This window comes from Rissa tridactyla, chromosome 2 (assembly GCF_028500815.1).
Source record: "Rissa tridactyla isolate bRisTri1 chromosome 2, bRisTri1.patW.cur.20221130, whole genome shotgun sequence".
Taxonomy (NCBI): Eukaryota; Metazoa; Chordata; class Aves; order Charadriiformes; family Laridae; genus Rissa; species Rissa tridactyla.
Genome location: NC_071467.1, coordinates 135,961,654 through 135,985,057, shown reverse-complemented (window position 1 = coordinate 135,985,057; position 23,404 = coordinate 135,961,654). Strand labels below are relative to the sequence as shown.

The window sequence follows — 23,404 nt, the reverse complement described above, 5'->3', positions numbered from 1 at the left end:
TGATTACTTACTGTGCAAAATACTAGAGAAGTTTTGCTAGATACATTAGGAAAAAATTTATCCTAGGATGTTAAAACCAATGAAATTAAAATTCAATTTATATATATAATGCTGAATTGGCAATGCTTAAACAATCGGGCAATCCTAATACTTTATCAATTAATATCTACAATAATTATAAAGCATTTTTATTTCCCTACCATGCAACACCAGTTTAAAAATCCTGAAAGGTAGCTGCAACCATGAATTTTAAAAAGCTTTAGTGAAATTTTCTCCAGATATGGCCAGAATGTTTGGATCTTTAATCTCCATGTGTCCATATCTCCTTCTGCATTTGGTTTTGGTACCACACTCCTTACTCATCCAGACCCCTCGGTGGTTTTGCTTTGAAGACTGGGATCCTTCATAGTGCTTAATACCAAATAATAAAAGAATAACATGCAATTATATTTCTGTGCCAAAGATTTAAAACAGAGTAACAGAAATGAGCTCCAAGGGCTTAAAAAACCTTGAGCACTTCAGTAGTTCCATTAGAGTCAATAGACCTTCGCACAAAAACATTTGTGCTCCAGTGAATGTCTGGATTGGGACCCTGATGTTTCTAAAATGGGGGTGGGGGGGAAGTGTAGATCCTATTGAATGATATATATAACCAGGCAGAAGTACATAATTAGAGGCCATACTTATTTCTGTCCACGCAAAATTACTCTTTGGCTATGGGCAAAGAATTCTGAGAATGTATCGGTAAAATAGTGTTTAAAAATTTTACAGTCCTAGAAAAGTTCCTGGTTATTATTTCCTGAGAGCAAATGCGAATGTACTGCAAATTTTCATCTATTAAACAATCCAGCAAGTAGCCCACTAGGTAGCCTAACATTTGCTAAGCAATCAGCCTTAAAAGTTTTCTCCTAAAAATATTATTATTATTATTCATCGTATTTTGAACTTGTTTCATTTATGAATTCTACAGAGGTGTTTTTTGTTGTTGTGGGGTTGGTTTTTTTTAATGGTAAGTGGGGCTTTGATACTGGATACCAAACAAATTAACTCTTTCCAGAAAAACTATGCTTTATTATGTATTTTTTCTTGCTTCCGTTTACAACTACGCTGAAAAGCACAGACATATTGATGAATCAGTTACACAGTTCTTTTTGACTACAAGTGTGCAGCTCATTTTTCTTACTGATGTGTTTCAGAAACCAATCAGAAGTCCTCAAAACCCATGATTTCACAGTATTTATAATCATTTATCAAAATTACCTGCTTTTTAGAGACCATTTCAAACACACACATATGATTTATGATATTTAGATGTGTTTAAAATAAATTCCCTGGAGATGTAACTTTTTACTGCTTGCATGTTGTGAATAGGTATGTTACAAAAGGTGTTAAAACAACTGGAAAAAGAGAGTGTTGTTTTCTTTTCATGTGATTTGTCAATGAACAAAAACCAGCAGAAGAGCTATTGAAACACTGGATTCCTGAAATGTTTTGGTATGTTTAACAGCAGTGTTTCTATATGATACTATTGTAAATACCGTCAAAAATATGAATAGTTGTTATTACCTGCTAGCCTTCCCTTGGAAATCTGCGCCATATAAAAACATTCATTCATGTCAAACTTTAAAAAAATTAAAAATGAATAAATAAAAATAAAAAGGTTTCTTAAGCCTGCGGGCATGTGTTTAATTACATTAGTCTTTAACTGGAATCAAATTTTCTTATAACATATATTTATCTATCGCAATTAAATGTTTGGATAGTTGTAATGCTTAGAACTCCTTCAACAGTACTCAGCCTCCCTCTAATCTTTTCAGCATAGTCCTGATTATTTTTTTTTTGCCACAGCATTTTAGCCTTCCTTAAGGCTACCAGATTCACTTTCTTTTCGTATTTCTCAGTAAATCCAGATTTCTCTTTCTATATAGGCTTTAATATGCTTTTCTCCCGACTGAAGTTTTAAGAAAACTTGGACCTAAGTAAGCCAACCTAGACAATCGCAGTAGTAATTTTGCATTTGATGCGTTCTGCATGGTCTGAGAATCAAAACCTGCTCTATAAAAACCAGAAATAAAATGGCCTCAAAAGTCACAGGCAAGTAATGAGAAGGGGAGGCATCAGAAAAATCCAAAATATTCCATACAGAACAACTCGTACCACAAAGCAACAAAGCGCTCCAAGAATATGTTTTTTATCCACTCAGCATGGTTTTCATCCGCACCTCATTAGCACACAGATAATTCTGACCATTAGTGCGCTTTAAAATAAGTGCATTTATTTGCAACCCATCCTCAAATTTACTATCGTCTTTTTACTCCTACATCCTTGACATATGCAGAGCTGAGTTACAAAGGCGAGGATGCAGATGCCATTATTCACTGCAAAAAACATTAACGTCTAAAGATTTGTGTGCATCGCTCCTCACCCACCCCCCCCACAAGTTTACTGACCCACTTCTGGGCCTACGCAGGTTGAAAGGAATGTTCTGCAGATAATGACAGAGCTACTCCAAAACCTGGAGACACTGACAGCTGTAGCATGCGGGAGGTGATGACTAAGTAAGGAGTATTTCCCAGTCCTTTACAACAAGAACAGTTGACAATTTCACCCTGTTCTGTAGCAGCCTATTCAATATCTTCAAAGGGAACTTCCCAAACTGCTTAAAACCTGGGTTAGGGCAAGAAAAAACTGTAAGTCAGGCAGTTTATAAAACTAAACATGAAACCACGCTTCACCTTGCTTTCTCAATCCCAAACAAAAGTATAACAGAGCATAGTGCAAAATATTTCTATCCCCCCTCCATTCCCTTGAAATATGTGAATTCCAGGGGAAAAAGAGCGAGCACAGGGACAAACATACAGTCCACCGTCCAAAACTTTGCTCGTCTTCTCGATTTTTGTTTATAATTTAAAAAATTACACTCCCGCCATCATAACAAATGAGGAAAACGGGGTATCTCTGCTGGTAAATTTTCAGAGTATCTATATGGCTGAGCAACAGTTACTAGTTTGGGAGATAAATGATACAAGGAATGTTCACGTTTTACTTTCTTTAAACCGTCTATGAACGCAGCTTTATGAATCAACGTTCCTGATCTTAACCACCCAGGAATGAAAGTAAAGGAGTGCAAGAAGGGGGTAGCCTAAGGTTAATTCAGCTCTGAAATGCGGAACAGATTCGATGCTCAAGAAAACACTGAACATTCTGTGGCTTTAAGTGATACGCTTAAGGAGAGGAAATGTATTTGTAAATAAGCGAGAGCATTAATAATTGTCTCAGAATGCTGGCACTGAAACTTAAACAGTCTCTCTTCACTTCTTAGTTATTTACTATTAGGATTTTATACAAATGCCTATTGAAGTAGTTCCAAGTGTGATGAATATGTCTCCAAAAGTGGGGAAGGCGTGGACGAAATTCTTTCAAGTATGGTAATTTTTTTTAAAAAAAACCCACAGATTAAAGAGAAATAAAGGGGATGAATTTTAATGAAAAGAGGGGCAATTATGGATGACAAATATAGAAACGCAGCGACCTAAAAAAAGTTCTTGCTGCCATACATTAGAAGGGCATTAAATATCTAGCACCAGAGTTCAGGATTAATAAAGGGGTGGGGTTAAACGTTCAGTCCAAAACTCAGGCTTTTCCTGAAGAAAACCCAAAGACAGAGCAGCTACCCAGTCATTGTCAAAAGATGCCTATTTTCGGTTTGAGAGATTCACGATTGTGTGAACGGACATAATATTTTTTTCTTAGGGGAAGGGAGGAGGAAATAGTTACCTGCCTTGATCTTCAGAATGTCTTAGAAAGTGAGGTTCGGAGAGCAGCCCAGGATGAGCATAACCAGGGCTAAAGTGGACCCTTGTCCACTAAACCCAGTGGAAGGCTCCGGTCACTGGAGGGGAAGCTTTGTGACATTCCCCACCGGCTTTTTCTTTTTGTTTGCATTGCAAAATGAAATAAACAGAAAGCGATACAGAAACTTCCCTGACAGTGAAAGGGACCGATTTCCTTTTTTTCCCTTCAGCTTTCAATAGACTGACAAATACAGTAAATCCTTACACCGACAAGCATCCATTTATTTTCCCAGTAGTAATGGGAACCCGAATTTTAGTATTGTTCATACACCTCACAGAATCAGAGAATTCCTTTTATTTGATAAGATGCAATGAAGATGCAACAAGAGGTTTCGCCACCAGTGTTTTAACTAAATACGGCTTTTAATCTTGGAAGAGTTTTTAGCCCGTACACCAGCTACGTAAAATGAAATTCAGTTAAACCCATCCTGAATTACTCTAAACATTTCTTAGTGTAACGGACAATGAAGAAAACGATGGTATCCTTGAGGGTTATTTTTTAAAATCATTTCTGTCGCTTACCACTTTACCAAGCTCACAACATTTCGAGTGAAAGAGGTCACGGTTTCAGTTGTGAACTTCATAAATATCTGGAAAAGCCTTTCACTTTCTCTTCTTCGGTAACAAACAATTCACTACGCCTGCTCTTGAGTTTTCAAACTGTTGAGCCCTCTCTTTTTCAAGTGCCTCCTGCCTGTGTCAGTATATTTTTGATGACCCCTCTGGTTTATGTGCGCTCTAACGGAAGTGCCATCAGTCGCGTTGCCTTTGCCGAGTGGCTTTTGTCAGAGTGGGACTTTGACAGGCTTTGCCTTTTTAAAAAGCAAAAGATTATGTCAAGGTTTTTTGGCAGGCTCAGCGATGCCAAATCATCGCCCTGGAACGACTGTGGGTCTACATGGTTTTACGCTCGTCTTTAAGTAAGAATTGCAGTGATTTTAAAAGTCAGACAGCTCCTTCCTTCCCTCCGCCCCCGCCACCAGCAAACCGAAGTGAAGCAGCTTTCTAAAAACTCCCCTTCACCCGTTTGCTTTACAGACTCCGAATTTTGCCCCTTCCACGCTGAGGATTTGATGCAGGCGCACCCAGATCCTCCAAGGCAGCCAGGCATCAGCTCCTCTCCCCAATTCCCACTTCCAAGGCAGCGTTTCCAGGCGTTGTGCAATCGCCTGGGAGCCGCAGTCAGCTCCGCGGCGAAGGGGCGGAGGGGAAGGAGCGCGCTCTATTCTGAATTTTGAAGCAAAGGTGGCGTACCGGGCAGGGGGGAGGGGGGGCGCCGGACCAGATGCTAAAATCCTCACCAAAACTTCAAGCGTTTCTCCCCTTAGTTGTAGGAAACTCTCCCCCGGCCGCAACCACCGCCACCACCACCTTGATTTCATGCTGGACGTGATGGATTTTTTCCTTTTTAATTCCCCCCCTCCCCCCCGCCCCCCGTAACTCTAATAAAGCTTGCTTTAATGATGGAGATCCCGAGAGCGCGTTGGAGGGAAGGAGAGACCCGGCAGCCCGGTGTCAGCGGGCGGCGGGAGCACCGCGGCGGCCGGGGCTGGGACCGGGACCGGGACCGGGACCGGGGCCGGGCCGGGGCCAGCCCGGCCGAGCCCAGCCGCGGCGGGGGGACCCGGGGCCCGGCAGCGCAGCTCCCCCCGGCACCCTCCGCCCGGGGGTGTCCCGCCCCGCAGGGGGAAAGCGTGAGCCGTTACCTGAGCTGTCGCTTTTCCTTTTGCCGGACCTCTTCTCTGTTTCCACCGGGGACAGAGCCTGCCTGCCATAGTCCCCTGGCGCACACGCTGCCCCTGTGGGGGTGTTCGTGCCCAGGCTGGAAGAGTTTGAACACAGGACGGGGGGGCTGCTGCCCAGCTCCGGGGGTCCTCCTGAGTCGGGCTGAAGGCAGAGGCTGTGCCTGGCCGCGGCGGGAGGAGACGACATCTGAGGAATGTGCCAGTTCGTCTGCAAAGCCTGGTGCTGCTGTTGCTGGTGGTGGTGGTGGTGGTGATGGTGATGGTGGTGGTGCCCCCTATGATGCTGGCTGGCAAACATGCCCTCCTCATTGGGGTATCCCGCTATTATGCAAGAGGAAGAAGAAGAAGACAGATCAGGGTAGGACATGTGGTCAGATCTTCCATGCAGGGCAAGAGAAGACTGGGAGAAAGGGTGCAAGCTCTGCGCAGTGGCATGGGGGCTGCGCAGGCAGCCAAAGAGTGTGTGATCCATGGCATGCAAGTCTCAGGTTCCAGGCAGGAGAGTTTAGGAAAGATCCAACTTCACCACCCTTTGTCAACTTTCACTGTAAACAGATCGGGGTTGGGATTTTTTTTTCCAAAACGGCAACGACAGACTTTGCAGCAGGCAGCTGAGCTCAGATAATCCAGGTCTTTAGCCCTAGTGGCCAGTCTCCGCTGCATAAACACTCGGACCTAGATGAGCCTTTCTCAGAGCTGCTCAGATGTCAAGAAGTGGGAGAGGTTGAAGCCAATAGAAGGTGGTCCCAGAGAACTGCTTGAAGGGGGAAACAGCTCCGAGAGGTTATAAATACAGTAGTGTGTAATGTGAGCTGGGGGCTGGCTTAGCAACACAGCACTGACCACATGCAAACTCCCTCCAAAACGCCAGCGCCGTCCCCGCGCCGAGCCGCTCCGTCAGCGGGCGGCAGCGCTGCGCGCCCGCGCCCCGGGCGCCCGCGGCAGCGGCGGGGGGGGGTGGGGGGGGTCGGCTCGGCGGGGGCTCAGCCCGCCTCCCCCTGCCCCCGGGCGGGCCGCGGGGAGCACGCCTCCCCCCCCCCCCCCGCCGCGGCGGCCGGCGGGGCTGCCCCCGGGGCCGGCGAGGCCGGATCGGCGGGGGGGGATGGTGGGGTGGGCGGAGGGGAGGGAGGGTGGGGGGCGGCGGTGCCCCCGCGGGACCATCACCGCCCCGTCGGGGCTGCCGGGGCTGCTTGGAGTGCCACCAGCCCCCCCACCCCCGAGGACAGCAATAAAGACGTGAAGAGAAATCCGCGGGGTTTACTCGGGGGTGGGGGGGTGTGTGCGGTGGGGGGGCTGCCGCCGCCCCTTTCTCCCCGTGGGCTGGAGGGCGCTGGGCAGCGCCTCACCTGCGCGCCCAGGTGGGAGGGCGCAGCTCGGCCCAGCGCGCAGGCGGCCGCGGAGTCGTGCGGAGCTGGGCGAGAGCGGTCGGGGCCAGGGCCGACCGCCGCCATCCCCCGCCGCAGCGCGGTGCGGGCCGCGGGTGCGGAGCATTTACCCCCCTCCGCCCGCACCCACCGCCCCGGCCCCCGGGAGCGACCTGGCGTCCCGTCCCGTCCCGTCCCGCCCCGCCCGCACCTTCCGCGGTCCCCCCGGCAGCAGGGGGCTGCCTCCGCGGCGGAACCACCGGCGCTCACCGGGCCATCAAATCTGTCCAGAGAAACACAAGTTTCCCTTTTTGCCCCCTGCCCCTGCAAAACGTGAACTCGCATAATTTTTATTCCCCGTATTTTCGTTTCCTTCGTTGTGGTCTTTAGTGGCTCAAGAGGGACAACCTAGAGAGCCTGGGCTTGGCATTTTTAATTTTTTTTAGCCGTGGGTGTAGTGGAATTAACAGTAGCCACGAAGGCGACTGTTAACTGGTTTAAATTAGGATAACGCATTTAATTCATCACTGACCAAAGAGGTACCCACTGCGGAAACGTTTTGTTTCTTAGCCCTTCCTCCTCGCTCTACCTTCCTCCTCCTCCTCCCCCAAATCAAAATTAAAAAAAAAAAAAAAAAAAAAAGGAAAACCATTGCGCTCCTGCAATTTAAGCCTAAATTCTTGGGTCCATGTGCGAAAGATAAAATGAATTTCAATTGCTATTGGAAAAAATCAGGAATTGTATGAGATTTGCAAGAGCTAGTTTCTTAAACGGAAATTGAGTCCTATTTTGTGGGAAATTAGTTTTGCAGACTTTCTAAAAAAAAAATCTAAAACTTTTGTTCAGCAGCTGCTCCACTTTTCCCTGCAGTTTCAGACTGAGCTGGAACCTGCAGCAGTCTTTCGACGGTAAGATTTTCCCCCCTTTTCTGACATCTAATGCTTTTTAAAAATTGTCTTTAGATTTAACTGTAACAACGCGGTCTTTAAAAAGAGAGTGGCGTCCAAAGCAGAAGTTGCTGCCTCTGTGCACTGTTCAAAACTTGATATTTCTTCAGAATAAAGGAAATATACAGTTACAACACTGATGAAATATTTTGTGCTTTTCATTGTGTTTATCGTTTCAATATGTGCTCTAATATTAAAAGAGAGGAGTACAAAGAAAAACTCAGTGGCTGAACCCCTCTTGGGTTTGCTGGGCTGCGAGCGCAGGGGTGTCGGTGTCCCTCAGAAACCAGGCGGTGCCACCAAGCCAGAGAGTCACCGGTGGCGGGCTGCGTGGCTCCCGCACCGGCCCCGCCGGCCCCGGCCCGTCTCCCCGCCGCCCGCCCCCGCAGCCCTCGGGCCGGGGGCGGGCGGCCCCAGGTGGGAACCCGGGGAGCGGCGGGGCGGCCCCCCCCCCGCCCCGCCGGCGGCCGCTTCCCCTCTCCGCACCGCTCCGCACCCTTCCGCGGCTCTCCAACCTGCTGCTGTCAGTCCGCCCGCCCCGGCCGCGGGGGTCAGGCGCCGTCAGGGGGGGCCGGGACGGGGACCGGGGCCGGGGGACGTGGAGGGGGGGGCAGGAATGCCAGGACCCCTCCTGCAAGGGTCGCCGCCGCCGAAGCCCTGACACCGCCACAGCTGCGAAGGGGCCGGGGAAGTCCCCAAACCCAAGCCAGTGTAAAAAAAAAAAAAAAAAAAAAAGCCTTTTTTTTAAAAAAAAAAATTCTAGGGGATGGGATGGCCGCACAGGATTTCTAGCACAGGATTAAAAAAAAAAAAAAAAGTGAAATAAGTGAAGCACAATGAAGAAAGTGAGAGGGTGCGAGGGGGAGGGAGAAAGATTAGGTTTCCAAGAGAAATAAGAGACGGAGCCAAATAGTGCTTTTTTTAGGGAGAGGTAGGAGAGGCTCCAAAAGGTGAAGAAGAAGAAAAAAAGGAGGAACGCAATAGCAAAGTCGTAATGGCACGGCAAAGTGTTTGCCATTAGCTTCATAATCAAATCTGAATATTCGGGACTGTGCTTCCTTGGACTCCTGAGTCCCCTAATAAGTACACAAGTCCTAGATCAAATGTTCTTATTACTTCTTTAATATGAGATTTTAAGCCCACAAGAACTGAAAACACAAATCTCTATAGAGCTTTTTGCTCTCATTTTAAACAATATAAGCAGAACGCAAATATAGGCAACTAATGTGGAGGCAAATAAACAACTTCAAACGCTTACTGAAACGATTAAAAAAGTTTCTGTGCAGAGTTATCAAATAACTATGGCTATACGATACCATCCTTTATAAAAATGTGTGACTTTTCAGTCAAAGAAAGCTTCAGTGCAAAGCTTCTCAGTGAAATAATTGCTGAAGAAAGTGTAAGCAGTTATTACCTCTCAATATTAATGATTGAATTCTTTTTCGTATTCTATCTTTTCAGAATGTGCGTTTGACCTACATGTGGTACAAAAGCATAACTTAAATCAATGCCAGCAAGTTTGCCCAAAGCTTACAACATCAAGTGAAAAAATAGAATGTTTTAAATATATGAAAACAGTAAACCATTTAACTCATAAAAACATCTGGAGCCAACGCAGTTTGGAACATCATTTATATTTTTGTGTATGGGCTAATATTTGCATTTGCTTTGTGTTTTTCGGGTTTGGTGGTGTTTTTTGTTTTGTTTTGTTTTTTTTTTTAACTTACGATTTATGGGGAAAGAGATCATATAAAATTGACCTGAATGAACCAGTGTACAATTCCTCCTCTTCAGGACTTTTGTAGTCTGCTCAGTTTTTTACGTTGGAGGCTGAAAGCACCATCTTCCTGAATATTTATCAGAATGTAAGTAGGATTCTTGAACAGTTCTTTCTAGTGTGTGGTTTGCATATTTGCAATATTACAGTAAAATTAGACAGATAGTCATACTTGGGGACCACTGTTTCAGTGGTATAAATGGTTATAACTTTGTTGAAGTCAGCAAAAAGATGACAATTTATGCCATTTAAGAATATTCTCCTTACTGTCAAAGAGAAAGCTTACAAATATGAATTCAGTTTATTTTAGCCAAAGATTTTATTGTACTCAAGAGCCTACCAAAGCAAGAGGACGAGGTTTTATTGTACTGTAATTATGATCAGTTCGTATTTTTCCATGGCAATTTGGTGAAGGCAGGCATCATTATTTAACCTTAGAGTCAATCCAGATTCACAACAGATGTATTTTTATTTTCAGTCTTTTCTTTTTTCCCTAAATTTTGCCTGTTTAACTCCCATAGAAGCAATATAATTCGTTTCTCTTGATACCTGTGCTGCAATGGAAATCTACAGATATAAGCAATAATAAAGCCTGGGGATTAGGCATCATTTCAGGGATGCCTGAATGCCTTAACTGAAAATCCTTGCACAGAAAAAGAATGATTTGTTGACTGACTTGTCAAAATACTGAATCCCTGACTAGTTAAGAATGACGATAATCACATTTACCATTCAAAACCCTACAGTATACCAGTATCTTCACTATATTTTGCCATAAAAACATTTTTTTGTGAGAAATTACACCACCACAAAGCGTACCACATAACTTTAACATTACATTTCTGTGGTGTACTTCCATTTCACTCTTTTTAGCGTTTACATGTGCCACGGTTTAACACTTATCAGACACAATTTTTCCTTTAAAGACTACAACGTATCTATAAAAACTTTAAGCCTGAATCCATATTTTCAACTACTTCTCCCATATACATATGGATTCTGTTCTAATTTTCATGATCTCCAAGTATTACAAATTTTAAAGCTATGCCAGCAATTTAGTATATTACATAAAAGTTATGTTGAACTATGAGGCCCTCACCGAAAATGATTTACAAGTTTGCATTACATCATTAAAAGTTATTTGAATTGCCAGCCCGCTCTTACCAGTAAAACATCTTATGCTTCCTATTTAATTTAAATAAACCGATGAAATATTGAAATGGTTAATGTACTTGAGGCTTCACACCTGAATTATGATGTTTCAGGAATGCTTTTAGAGTTTAAGCTATGGGAAACTTGCATTCCACATTAGATACTCTAAAGCCCCAGAACAAGTCCTCTTCAAAACTTTGGTGGGTGTTTGTTTTAAATAGATCATTTATTTGCAAACTGAACTGTCTTGCACAATAGTATTTGTTTCCCAATCTGCATGTTATATTGCAATTTAACAATTGTTTCTTTCTTTCTAGTATTATCTCCACTTAAGAACGCTGACCTAAAAAAGTTATCACAATCCTTGTAGGATACTTTAATAACATGTATCTTTAATTTGTGTTTAGAAATGTATTCAAAGTGCATGTGCAGGCAAGTCAATGATGCCTGAAAATATGTTTTCCATTTTGTTTTCTCCAGATCTTGACAGTTAGACAACTACACTCAGTCCATTCTCCTATTAAAATTACTAATCACAGGGAAAAAAAAAGGGCTTGTACTATTACCTATTATTCATTTTATTATTTGATACAATTTGCATTGTGGATTTGGATCTGTATATGTATTCAAAAGACATTTTACCAGAACCCCCATCAAAAATACAGACACGGTTGTGCACGGAAGAAAGGCGAAGTGTATTTTCGGCACTCTGTATTTTTAACACCGCTTACTTCTTACTGTGCTGCCCAGTTAACATTTTGCTGATTACACTTCAAGTATAAAAAATACAGATGATCCAAAGATACAGAATAAAAAATACAGATGATTCAAATCTTTGCGCATCAAATGTTTTACGCTGTGACTTACACCCGTTTACTGGGTAAATACGCAGTATGCTTACATTGCAAAGACCAAACTAGAGGAAAAAACCCTACCGTTACCTGAGATATTTATTGTCCCCTGGCTGATAATACCAGGCCCTTGCAGGACCAGGAGCAGGGGACATATTTCATAATTATGCCTCCATCAGGGGATGTTAGGAGAGTGATAAGTCACTAATCTTCATCACCTCTTTTACACATTAATGAGTAAAATGCTTCTCCCTGTGTATTCCTAGTCATTTCTAATTTTCTCTGCTCTGGAGTGAGAAGGAGACACAGATGCATACGTCAGGAATAAATAACTGCAAAATATCCAGGTTTTAATAGCTGCTAGGATTATGTCACTTACTTTGCAGGTGTGTTTGCTTATGATTTATAGCGTGATGAGCTCTAGACTTGGAGCAGAAACTCCTAACTAGCGAGTATTCAGAACAGAAAGAGATTCACTGACCTGAAGAGCTCAGACTCTATTCATTTCACCACTTTCACATGGGAGTACTCCTGTGTTTTTACAGAGTCCTGTTTGCGTTCATGGCAATTTGCTTGACTAAAAGCATTTGCAGGATTGGAACCTTAATTAATAATAGCTGTAGGAAACAAAGAGCTAAAAAATCGCATGTACTTTTCTTATGTATAGCTGGATCATGCTCCTCAAAGCCTAACATCGGATAATGCTAACAACAGATACTGGGTAGAAGAAATTAAATACAAAGTAACGATTGTTTGAAATAATCACTTTTGATTAAACTGGGATTTTTAGATGCAGATGTTATGGCTTGTGAAAGAATGATAAAAGAAAAAAAAAAAAGCAAGCAAGCTAGATTTCCCTAAAAAATAGATGCCCAGAAGAGTTTAATTTGGAGAGACTTCACCAAAAGACACAATTGTATCTGTCTCAAAGATTCTGATTCGGGAAACTATTTTAAGTTTGCTGGCATCAACGACAATACTGATGTTAAAAAAAAATAGGCAAGTTCTTAACTATCTTGAAGAAAGGTCCAAGTGGCATATGTTAAGGTGACTGACACCTTCCAAAACCCCATTTATTTGCATAAGCTCATTTTTTTTGTTTCATTTCCCAAAACCAGAATGTAGCTTTATCGATGAGCTGTGAATATATTATACTACTTCTTGAAATGAACCTTTCCAAGATATTTGTATTTGTTATGCTTTATTAGGCGTCACACTTGCATGTCCTTTCATGTTATGCAGATAGGTCCCAGGGTGGGTTCAATAAACTGTTCTAGTTAGGGACTGTCTTTGAGGCACTTTCACACCATCTAAATATAAATATCAGACTTTGGCGTGCTGAATCACTCTCAGGAGCCACCTTCGTCTCTTCATTGATGCCTATCTATCTGATACAGTTAATCTGAATTACACGCCCACAATAGAAGTGTGAAACCCATTTATTCCTACCCCCTCTTTTCCAAAAGGAAAGCACCTAGCACTGTGGGGTCAGTGAAGCTCAGCTGTACAGCAAAGAAGAGGTATATTATTTGGCATACTTTCCAGCTGACTGAGACACAAATGCAAACTACAACACGTGGGGACACTGTCTGGATTTGTGCAATTCCCTCATAGGCATTTTGTCCATGAACTTTACACATTTGTGTATGTGAGCTGTAGAACGTATCACTTAGGGATTTAGATTTTATTTAATAATCCAAGTATATTTCAATACAAGATGGTAAACTAAAAATATTTTCCATTTAACTGTTTCAAAACGCCATGTGCAAGAGAACACAAAAAAATGGAATTAACTCATAACATATGCAACTCTTATTTGTGCAAGAGCAATATATGCCCCTAAATCCAGACTGCAGCATCTGGAGGCATAGCATGTCTCTAATGGAAGAGAAAGGCACAAGACATGCCAGCTTCTTGGCTATGTTACACTGAAAGCCGTGCCTTTTCCTTCATGATACCAAATACAACTCTGATTAAAACTAATAAACCAGAGACTGTCCAGGTAAACTGCCTTGGAAGCATTTCGGATTTTTCATCTCATTAGTTGTAGGCAGTGGGATTAAGCCGAGAAACATATTTACAATATAAAAAAAAATTCTTATCTAAAGCTCTTTCATTTAAAACAATCAAGTTTGAATAAAAACTAATGTCCCGTGGTACGAATCATGTGTTCGTAGTGCATCCAAACATACAAATTCCCATTTGTAGAAACAAGTTTTGCTGTCACCACGATACTTCTAGTGCCTCTTTCTTATTACTGTTTTTTACCTCTAGTAGTATTACAAATAATATATTCTTCATACACTTTTACTACTGTGGTCAGCTTGGTAGAGATTCTGAAAACGTTTCAGAGAAACAATTCATCCTTTAAATGTTTTACAACATGAACTGTCTTCAGCCTTGACCTTGAGAAGTGCTGAGTCTTTTCTTTTCCCCATCGACCTTGCAGGATCAACTTCATTGTTAGACTGTAACAGTAATTTAAAAAAGTGCAGCTAGACATAAATACTGTTCCTCGTGGTTCCAGAAAAAAACCCCACAACCTAAACACCGAAAATTGCATTTTGAAACAAAGATGTATGAAAGAAACCTGGTGGATGAAATATTTTACTAATGCTTTTCAAATTTTTATTGTACTAAAAACGTTAAATGATCTGCTGTAGAAGTTGAGACATCTAATTTTAAATTTTCTTTCATTCATTTTTATCAGTTAATCTCCTTTGTTACGTTAATAGTAAGCAAGAGAGAAAGTATGCCTGTCTATTGGAGTTATTTGCAGAAAATACAAGTAGTAACTGAGAAACCGCATTGCTACAAAGATTTGCTTACTAAACTTCGAAAATCCTACCATGAATAGCATACTGGATGTATAAATACACATATGCATACACTAAAAGAGGGTGTTCAACCATGCAAAAATACGAGCATATCTCCAGGCTCAAACCCTTAATGTCCGATTAAAACAAATTAGGTTAGTGCCTGCTTTCTTTTAATAATAGGGTGAGTTCTTAGATGCATTACACAAAAATAGAAAGCCTTGCGTTAAAGCAAATGAAGGAGCAGAAAAAGCCCTTTGCACAGATTACCAGGCAAAGCTCTGACTTCGCTTCCTAGCAGGGTAAAATGTTTGCGAATGTATCTAATCTAACACACCCTATAAAACTGTACAGTAGTCCCTGGTACAATAGTGAGCTGTATGGAAGAAAAGGTCACATCCCAGAGCAAAATTCCAAGATTTCAGCCTGTGATCCAAAACTGCCTGTTTCATTTCTAAATTGTGAAGTTGTGTACCCATTTAGGAGGGCAGGTAGGTAGTCTTCCCTTATACATGTACAGTAATTTCATTATGTATGACCCCCTACGGCTGTGGTAACGAGGCTTTTTTTAAAATGCACCTTGACTTGATGATGAGAATATTTTGCTCTAAAAGGAAGTCATATACTTAATGTCTAATATGGCAGGCATGGCGTGTATCCAGGGGTGCACGCAGTAAGTTTACCCTGTACAATTTGTAGTCAATCAGACTTTCCCAAATGAACTCCCATAAATATGAAAATACATTGCTTGTTTGTTTTCTTCTTTTTCTTTTTTTTTTTTTTTTTTAAGTTTCCTTTATTGGTATCATAATAGTATGACCCGAATATAAGGAAATAACCATATCGTATTAAACACAGGAATACGCTTTCACAGTCGTTTATTGTGCATAGCTAGTAAACATTTCCTGGCAAACAATTTAGAGAGTCCATAAATTCCATCCTAACGCTACTTCCGTAGCTCGATGCAATGCACCATACACGAGGGTATTAGCTCAGTCTCTCTCATCCGGAATGGGTGGATTGGAATTGAAAAATCCCCACCCCCCCATTATAGCACCATATGTCTCGAAAGTCTATCCTCTCTCAGGGCAAACGGCTCTTCTCAGATCCGCCTGATGGATCACGACTTAAACCCTGCTGTCCCTCGCTATTTAATCTAACAGCATTTCTGAAGTAGCTATCAGGAGAGCACACCGAGCCAAGCATCCCTCTGGCGTTAGTGGCAGTTCCCCACGCAGAGAGTATCAGGGATATGGAATAGCAGAGGGAAAATCTACCACACCATGCCAATTTCTATGGAAAATTTGATCCTCAAGCTAAGGGTAGGGAAAAGAAGAAAGCCTCTCGCTCCAGAAAATTGAGCAGTGCTCATGATTTCCCGGTTCCTCATGTAGCCAGTTAACCAGTGTTAGTAGACCAGCTTTGCAGCATCTTCAGAGGTACTGAGTCTGTAAGAATTTCAAACAATTTTCTCTAGGTATTTTACTGAGGAGTTTATCGATAGAAGGATTATTAGGGGAACAGTTCACCCATAAAGATTTTTGGTGGATTAGATTTCTGTTCAACCTTTTTCAGTTCTCTTTCTCTGTATGCGTCAATTTATAATGGAAAAAGAAAGAAATCCTTTAAATGACACTCAAACGATGTGGTGTTTGAAAGAATTTGTGTGAGATGTGTAAGGTAAAGTTCATATCGCTAGTAGAAGAGACTAAGCTGACATATTTCCACCAGTTTTTGTCCTTATTATAGGTATACATTAATATCATTCCTGTTACAGGTATTATTTCCAGATTATTTTGGATTGAAAACAAAGAGTTAGCAAAAATCTGGACTCCTTCCAAGTTTCCAAAGACCAGCTCAAAAGCTCAAAGGGGTTCAGTCACCATGTCAATGTTCTGCTTTACGATCTTTAATTTTACAGGATATAATATTAAAACCTCTCCCCTGTACCCCTTGAATCGGAATCTGAGGAAGGGTTCTGTGATAACAAAAACGACTAAGGGCAGAAAGGTTTTATTTCACTGGTCGTGGAAGTCTTTTTGTTTTTTAACTCCTTGCTTTTAAAATCCTCTTTCATTTATTTAGATCAAATGGAACCACTATTAAAAAAATAGTCCTCTTCTTAGTTACCAGCTGCATTATATATACTTGGTAATCCATGTATATTATCATAATTTTTCATCAAATGTGGTCTCCTTTGGAAAATATTTACATGAAAATTATTACGTGAACAACCAAAGGCTTTGGAGTAAAAAGTATGATGGGTTATTGCACCTTTTGAAAGTAATTTACATGACCAAGAAAGTTTTAAATTTTTTTCTGGTGTTCTTTGCCCACTGCTCGACAGCAGACCTTGCACGAGCATCCCTCATTTTCTGGCTACTCATCTTTACAACCTCCCTGTACTTCCTCCCAGTACCTCTAAGGCACCGAGTTCAGCCATGAGTCCTTCAGCGGTGCTCTGAAGAGAAGTAGTTTGTGGTCTGCAATTTGCTCAACTTATTGTCTGATGATAAAGCCCCTAATTCCTTTCCTGGACCAGGACCTCCGCCAGCTTCCTTTCATTGTGCACATGGGCAAACAGAGCAAGAAGAAAGATAACGCACCGCTTGTTCAGCACAACTCCAGCAATCATTTTCTCTTTTATGTTTCCAGTGAATCTGATTGCTGGCAAAAGCTGCCAGAAAAAGACAAGTCTGATCAGAAAGAGCACAAGCAGAGAAAGTGCAGTTTCCCAGATACGGAGCCTCAAGGACTATTTTTTACTGGTGATAGGGTGTATTAGTCACTGGGCCCGGTCAACCTTGGCCTCTCACAAGCCAAACAAGTGTTCCTGCTCGTATGAACATCCCCTAATAATCATTTTGCTGTGAATACTTGCCTGATTGGCACAATGCACCATTTTCTCATATTTATCATTATGCTCCTGCATGGTTATATGGATTTTTTTTCCTGACTCTCCTCATGGTACGGAATACCAATAACAAATTCAATTCATGTGTTTTATGTACATTAAATAGTAGGAAATACATCTGTGTAGAAAATGTAGCTAGTTCCTGTGCTCGCAGAGTCTCTCTGGATTTATTGTATTGAAGCCAAATCTATTGTTAATCCACTTAATACTGATTGTATTCTCCAAATATGTTTGGTGTTTCCTTTCCGAACTGTCATATATGTAAAGCAGGATTATACATTCATAAGGTACTGGCATAAAATTGTTAAAACAGGTAACACGTTGTGCTCTTGCTGATAAAATACTTAGAATATCACTATTTAATTTTAGATGGAGACCGGTGGAATGATCAGTAATATTTTAATAGGATCTCTATGGAGATCTTTGCCCTTTTGCATCAGGTGCTGCGGACCAAATGAGAGATCATTTCATCTAAATAGGAAAGATAAAGGGTAAAAGAAGTGAAACCAGATCATTATAAGGCAACTATACCTAAAATGAGAAACGTATACCACAGATACCCAGCTCAGGTCTGTCGTTAAGAATAGTTTGCTTGCAACACAAATAGAAATGCAGTATTCCTCTTTAAAAATGTTTCTAGGGAATCATGTAGTAAGAATCAGGAGATACATTCCCTGAAAGCATTCTTATTTAATACCATTTCTTAATAGGTTTCACCCTCTTAAAGAATGGGATTAGATCAAGGTGAGGTAATTGGGAGTTATGGTCCAGTTAGTGAACTCTACCATGAAGCTAGTGGCAAGTTAAATTATTATAACGTGGAACAGTGTTTTGTGAAGAAAACTGCTGGAAGTCTAACAGTTTGAGTGCTACTGACTTCAAAGAGGCTGGAATTTCAGACACGATTTCCAGAATTTTATAATTTGTTTTAATTCTAGCTGCGTTTTCGGTCTGTTATGTATTTCTGCTTAAAGCATTGAAGTGAGCAATCTGCATATGATACTGTAAATAAACAGAGGCCATGAAAGAACAGTGAATCCAGGTTCACACTTTACTCCTACCAAAAAAACCCAAACGGCTTCTGTGCTTTAAATCTTTCACACCTCTCAGTAACTGTGTCAATATTTTTAAAACCATACTCTATTATGAAGCAATAATTCAAATTGTAGTTATATCAGACTGACATTTTATATCTCACTTTTTATGCCTCGTTTGCAAGATTCTCATTGCTGTCACATTTAAATAATAATTTTAAAAGTCTATATTTCTTCCATACAGGTCATGAAATATCTTAACATGGAAAAAATGCTTACAGGGTATGGAATAATATTAACAGGAGCTGGAAACCGTAGAGTGTCCGTAATAAACTGTCAGCTACATTAAACAAATAAAAAATGACAATTTTCCTAACTGGATCCAAGAGAGGAATTCTCTACTAGACTTCAGTATGACAGAGGAATCAGAGAATTAAAAATTAATTGCTTATATGTACATAGCTGCAACTTGATTATATTCGTTATGAACAAATGAATTAAAATCCAATATTTATATTTGGTAATATAAGCCAGCCAGCTTCTATAAAGTTGACGGTGAGTGGGAATCAGTAATTTGGAGAAAGAATTAAAGGAAAAAATTGACTGTCAACTTCAATCTGCTAAAAAGCACTGTAAAGGACATCTCAAAAAAGCCTCAATCAAGGAAAAACCTCCTACACATTTGCTGAAAATAATAAAATGATTTCGTATGTGAAGGCAGCTACTAAAAAAAAACAAAACAGAAGGGAGGAGCAGGGGAAAATGTAGGGGAAAAATAATGTAAATTAGAAGCTGGTAATTATAGGACATTGATAAAGAAAGCCGAAGGTCACAAAGAGGAAACAGAGATAAGGACAATATGAAGATATTTTGAAATTATATTATGAACAAAAAATCCTGACAATTGCCTTGCTCCATTATTAAATGGAAATTACTAGGATTTTTTTGTAATAACATTTAAAAAAAAGGCATTCTCAAATACTTTTACTCTGCATTTTGGGAAAAAGTCAAATGATGTATTCATATCAGATGATTACGATGAAGCTCTATTTCAGTAGTAGCGCAGGAGAACGTTAAATAGCAGCTAATAAAACTAGACATTTTTAAAATCAGTAGACCTGAATAATTTGCATGAAGGTATTTTAATAGATTTGGCAGAGAAGTTGTCTGCACGGTTAGTGAGGATTTTTAGTACGTCTTGGAGAACTAGGGAGGTTCAAGAGAACTATGCAAAAATTTTTGTGAATAGTTAAAAAGAATAAATGTGATGACCTAAATGTCTATAGGCATTTCAACCTCACACTGATCTCAAGCACAATTAGGAATGGCTTCTAGGAATATTAGTTCATTTTAATCAAAGCAGTGAGAACAGAAGTTTATGGAAAGTTATCTTGCCAAAGCTAACTAGATATTGTTTAATAAGAGTATATATTTGGTAGGATAAAGGTAATTTTAGTAGTATTAAATATGCAGAGGAATATTAGAAAGTCTTTTAGTTGTTAATCATAATATTTTGATGAAGAAAAAATTTATTAAAATCAATATTGTACCTATTAAATAGAGTCAAATCTCAGTCCCAAGCATGTAGTAAACGGGGAAAAATAATCCATGGTGTTTATTTTAACGGTGACCCACAAACGCATGGCCCTATGATATTTTTTTTCTATCTGTGACTCTTTTATCAATGATAAGAAAACATATTTAGAAAGTTTGCACTTGAAACGATTGGAAGATTAGTAAATAAAGAGCCAGCCAAGTCACTGTGGAACCCAGATTGCTCAGGAAACTGGCCACAGTTAAACAAACTGCAAATTTCAGTCCGAACAAACATAAGACATTGCTCTAATAACAAAGACTGGATGTCATTGCTACAAGGTAGGGACCCTGCCCGCAGACTGAAGTCAGTCTGAAAAAGCCTGTAGAGCAGATAAATCAGCTGGGAAGAGCTGTGAGTACAAGAGGGTAGACATGAATCTGATACAACCCATGGGCACATCACCAGAGAAATATACAATATGGTCGTGTTACCTCTGTCCTTGGCACGGATGCAACCAGTTCTGGAAATAGTGTCCACAATTCAAGAGAGATTGCTGAAAAATTGGAAAAGGTTCAGAGGAAAGCAATGAGAATGATGAAAGGATTGGAAAACATTCCTTGTAATGAAAGACTCAAGGAGCTCAATCTATTTAGGTTATCACAGAGACGTTTAAAAGGCTACTTGATCACAGCTTATAAATAACTATGTGAGAAACAGAAATTTGATAACACTAGAGTTTCCAGTCCGGTGACAAAGGTATAACAGAAGCCAGTGGTAAGAAGATGTAGTTGGAGAAACACACTGGAAGGTTTAAATCAAGATCGAATGCTTTTCTCCATTAAAATCACACGCACACACACAAAAAAAAAGAGTAATTCAGAAAAGTTCTGGTGCCCCTTACACAGAGGGGTAGACTGAATAGATGACCATAATAGCCTTTTAGTTTTATAGGCCATGAATCTACAACTTCAATTGCAGGCTTCTCTGCTCCGTATTTTCTTACGCCATCACTGGGCCGATCCAACCAGTGGCAAGTTAATCGGAACCAGGTGGAGCCTGTTTTTTGCAGCACAAGGAAGCTTCCCCCTGAAGCTACATTGGATAAGATCAGGATTTGACTGGACCGAAGGAATTAATACAGTATGAAGAGCACGTGTCTATCATAGTGACACCTATCATTTCTAATTATTGCAAAATATATTGATATTTGAGTGAATATAAAGCACTGTCTGGAGGGGGGAAATATTTTATGGCAAAGTGATTTCAACCCCCCCACACACACACCTTATCGGCTCCAGAGAAATAAAAGGAAATAGAAAATTACAGACAAACACACAGAGCACTGTGTAAGTGAGACAAGAGTACAGGAGAGCGAGCCAACCCATTTCGCCTGATTTTTGTGCTCTTGAGAATAGCGTAGGTCCAAAAACCTTCCTTCAACCGCAGAAGTTTCTGAATTAACATTCTCGTTAGGAGAGGCTGCAGGAGGAGGTGGAGCAACAAAGGGAAGAGAAATGCTAACGGAAAAAACACATATAAACAACATACCATATGTAGGACACTCACCATATGCCAGCCTCACTTTTTTCCTCTCTCTCTAATGTGGTCCAATAATTCCAGTCATCTAGAGGGTTATTCACACTGTCTACTTCAGGCATCTGATTTAGGTGCTTTGAATTGCAGCTGCCCCCTCCTCCCCAGCCCCCCCGGCACCTCTGTCCCTCTGCCAGCTACGCAGGGAACTACAAACACCTAGGTTTAGTTCTTAAAACTGTGCCTAAGTTAGATATCTAAGTTAGCCTAAAGCTGTTGTATAAATACCACTCTTTCCTATTAAATTTTTTTTTTTAAAAAATCATTGCCATGGAAAAAATTAGTTGTTTAAATTACAGGGATATAAAAGTGCAGGAAAGTTTACAAATTCAAGGCCAGCTCCTTAGCTGGTACAGTTCATATACTGGCATTCAAATAAATAGACGGATTCCCATTTGCCCTGGCAAAAGCGTAGCCTTCAAGTTGGTTTTACAAACCAAGTCGGCCACCTGATTCTGCTGGGTAAAGCACATACGTTTTCATAAAATACAGAAAATAACATTTTACAGCATAAGTCCATTAAGAAAAAAACCTCAGAGGGAAAAAAAAAAACAAAAAAAGTTGTGTAGGAAATGGCAGCTACTGCAGTCTGCAGAAAGCACTTCTCTTATAAAAGCAGAGAAAAAGTGATGAGAGATCAGCATCAGGCTCAATAACGATTGAAAATAATGTCTTTTTCTGAGGAAGTCTCTTACTCCCCTTCCTAAATAAATTTTCGTTTTATTTCCAAAACGTTCTAAACCCTTTGCTGCCTCGTATTAGCTAATAGCTTTACTATATACTTCACTTTTATCGTGTGGTACTGCAGCATGCCGAAGGAAGCAAAGCGTGCAGGTCTCAGCTCAGTACAAAGCTAGACGTTTCACAACAGCAGAAAAGCAACTTTGCATAAATATTGTTGAAAGACAGTGAAGAGAGAAGAGGAAATTCTGCATCTCTAATGCAAGGTCTTTAATGCTAATATATATCAAAATGCTCTGTATACTCCTGGAACCCTTCTGTTAAAATGTCTCTAACTCTAGGGACACATTGTATGAGGCAGTTATGCACCATTTAAATGTGAAAAATGCACACTTTACTTGGAAAAAGATGTGTGATGTGAAGTGTTTTTAAGAATAATTGAATGATTTTGTGATTCATTAAATGCTTTTTCCTCGGCAAGCAAGTAATGGCTTTTCCACTAAGCACCCAAGGGGTGAAAAGTCAAACAGTTAGGAGGAGTAAAGCGTCCTTAGGAAGAGGATCATTTACAGTGCTTTTTGTTTTATTCCTTATCTCTTTTTTGTTCCAAGAGGAACAGAACAAAGAGGGAGGGGGGAAAAAAGTGAGTAACTGCATGTAGGAAATTAAAAAGATTGAATGTTGGGGACAAAAAGATATGTGGCAGTTGTCTATTCTTTGGTCTAAGAGGAAATAGAGAAAATTTGTGGCACCTAAGGTTTATTGAATATGGCTTCACATACATATCCCTGCTGAGACCATGGGATCAGTTCTTTTATGGGACAGAAAAAAAAAGAGCTGTTTTCATATACCCAATATATCTTTAAGCCAAAGTGTAAATCTTCAGTTTCTTTCCCTTTCTTTTTTTTTTTTTTCCTTTAAAAAAAAAATAATCTAGGGAAACAATACACACCTTGACTCCTGCAAAAAAGATCTCTGGCAAAATCACAAGACGCCTGCTTAAGTAATACCCAAAAGGTAACTCCATGCATTCCACTGGCCAGAAATAATTCACAGCACGATGAATCCACAAGAAAGTCAATAGCATATTATAACGCTCTTAGGGGAGCTGTAGCTGTAAGAGCAATGTGAGGCAATGC

The 23,404-nt window shown here is 40.7% G+C and overlaps 1 protein-coding gene and 1 long non-coding RNA gene across 3 annotated transcripts in view; one reads left to right on the top strand and one right to left on the bottom strand.

Moving 5' to 3' along the window:
- Window positions 1-6,418, bottom strand: part of MEOX2 (mesenchyme homeobox 2) — a 52,890-nt gene extending 46,472 nt beyond the window's left edge. The window contains exon 1 of the mRNA XM_054191526.1: window positions 5,561-6,418. Coding sequence (XP_054047501.1) covers window positions 5,561-6,071 — 511 coding nt within the window. The 5' untranslated portion in view covers window positions 6,072-6,418. The remainder of the gene's footprint in view (window positions 1-5,560) is intronic.
- Window positions 6,419-7,213: 795 nt separating this feature from the next.
- LOC128905427 (uncharacterized) overlaps window positions 7,214-23,404 on the top strand; it is a 49,397-nt gene continuing 33,206 nt past the window's right edge. For both annotated transcript variants that reach the window (XR_008464870.1, XR_008464869.1), the window contains exons 1-2: window positions 7,214-7,871; window positions 9,705-9,775. This is a non-coding gene — a long non-coding RNA (uncharacterized LOC128905427). The remainder of the gene's footprint in view (window positions 7,872-9,704; window positions 9,776-23,404) is intronic.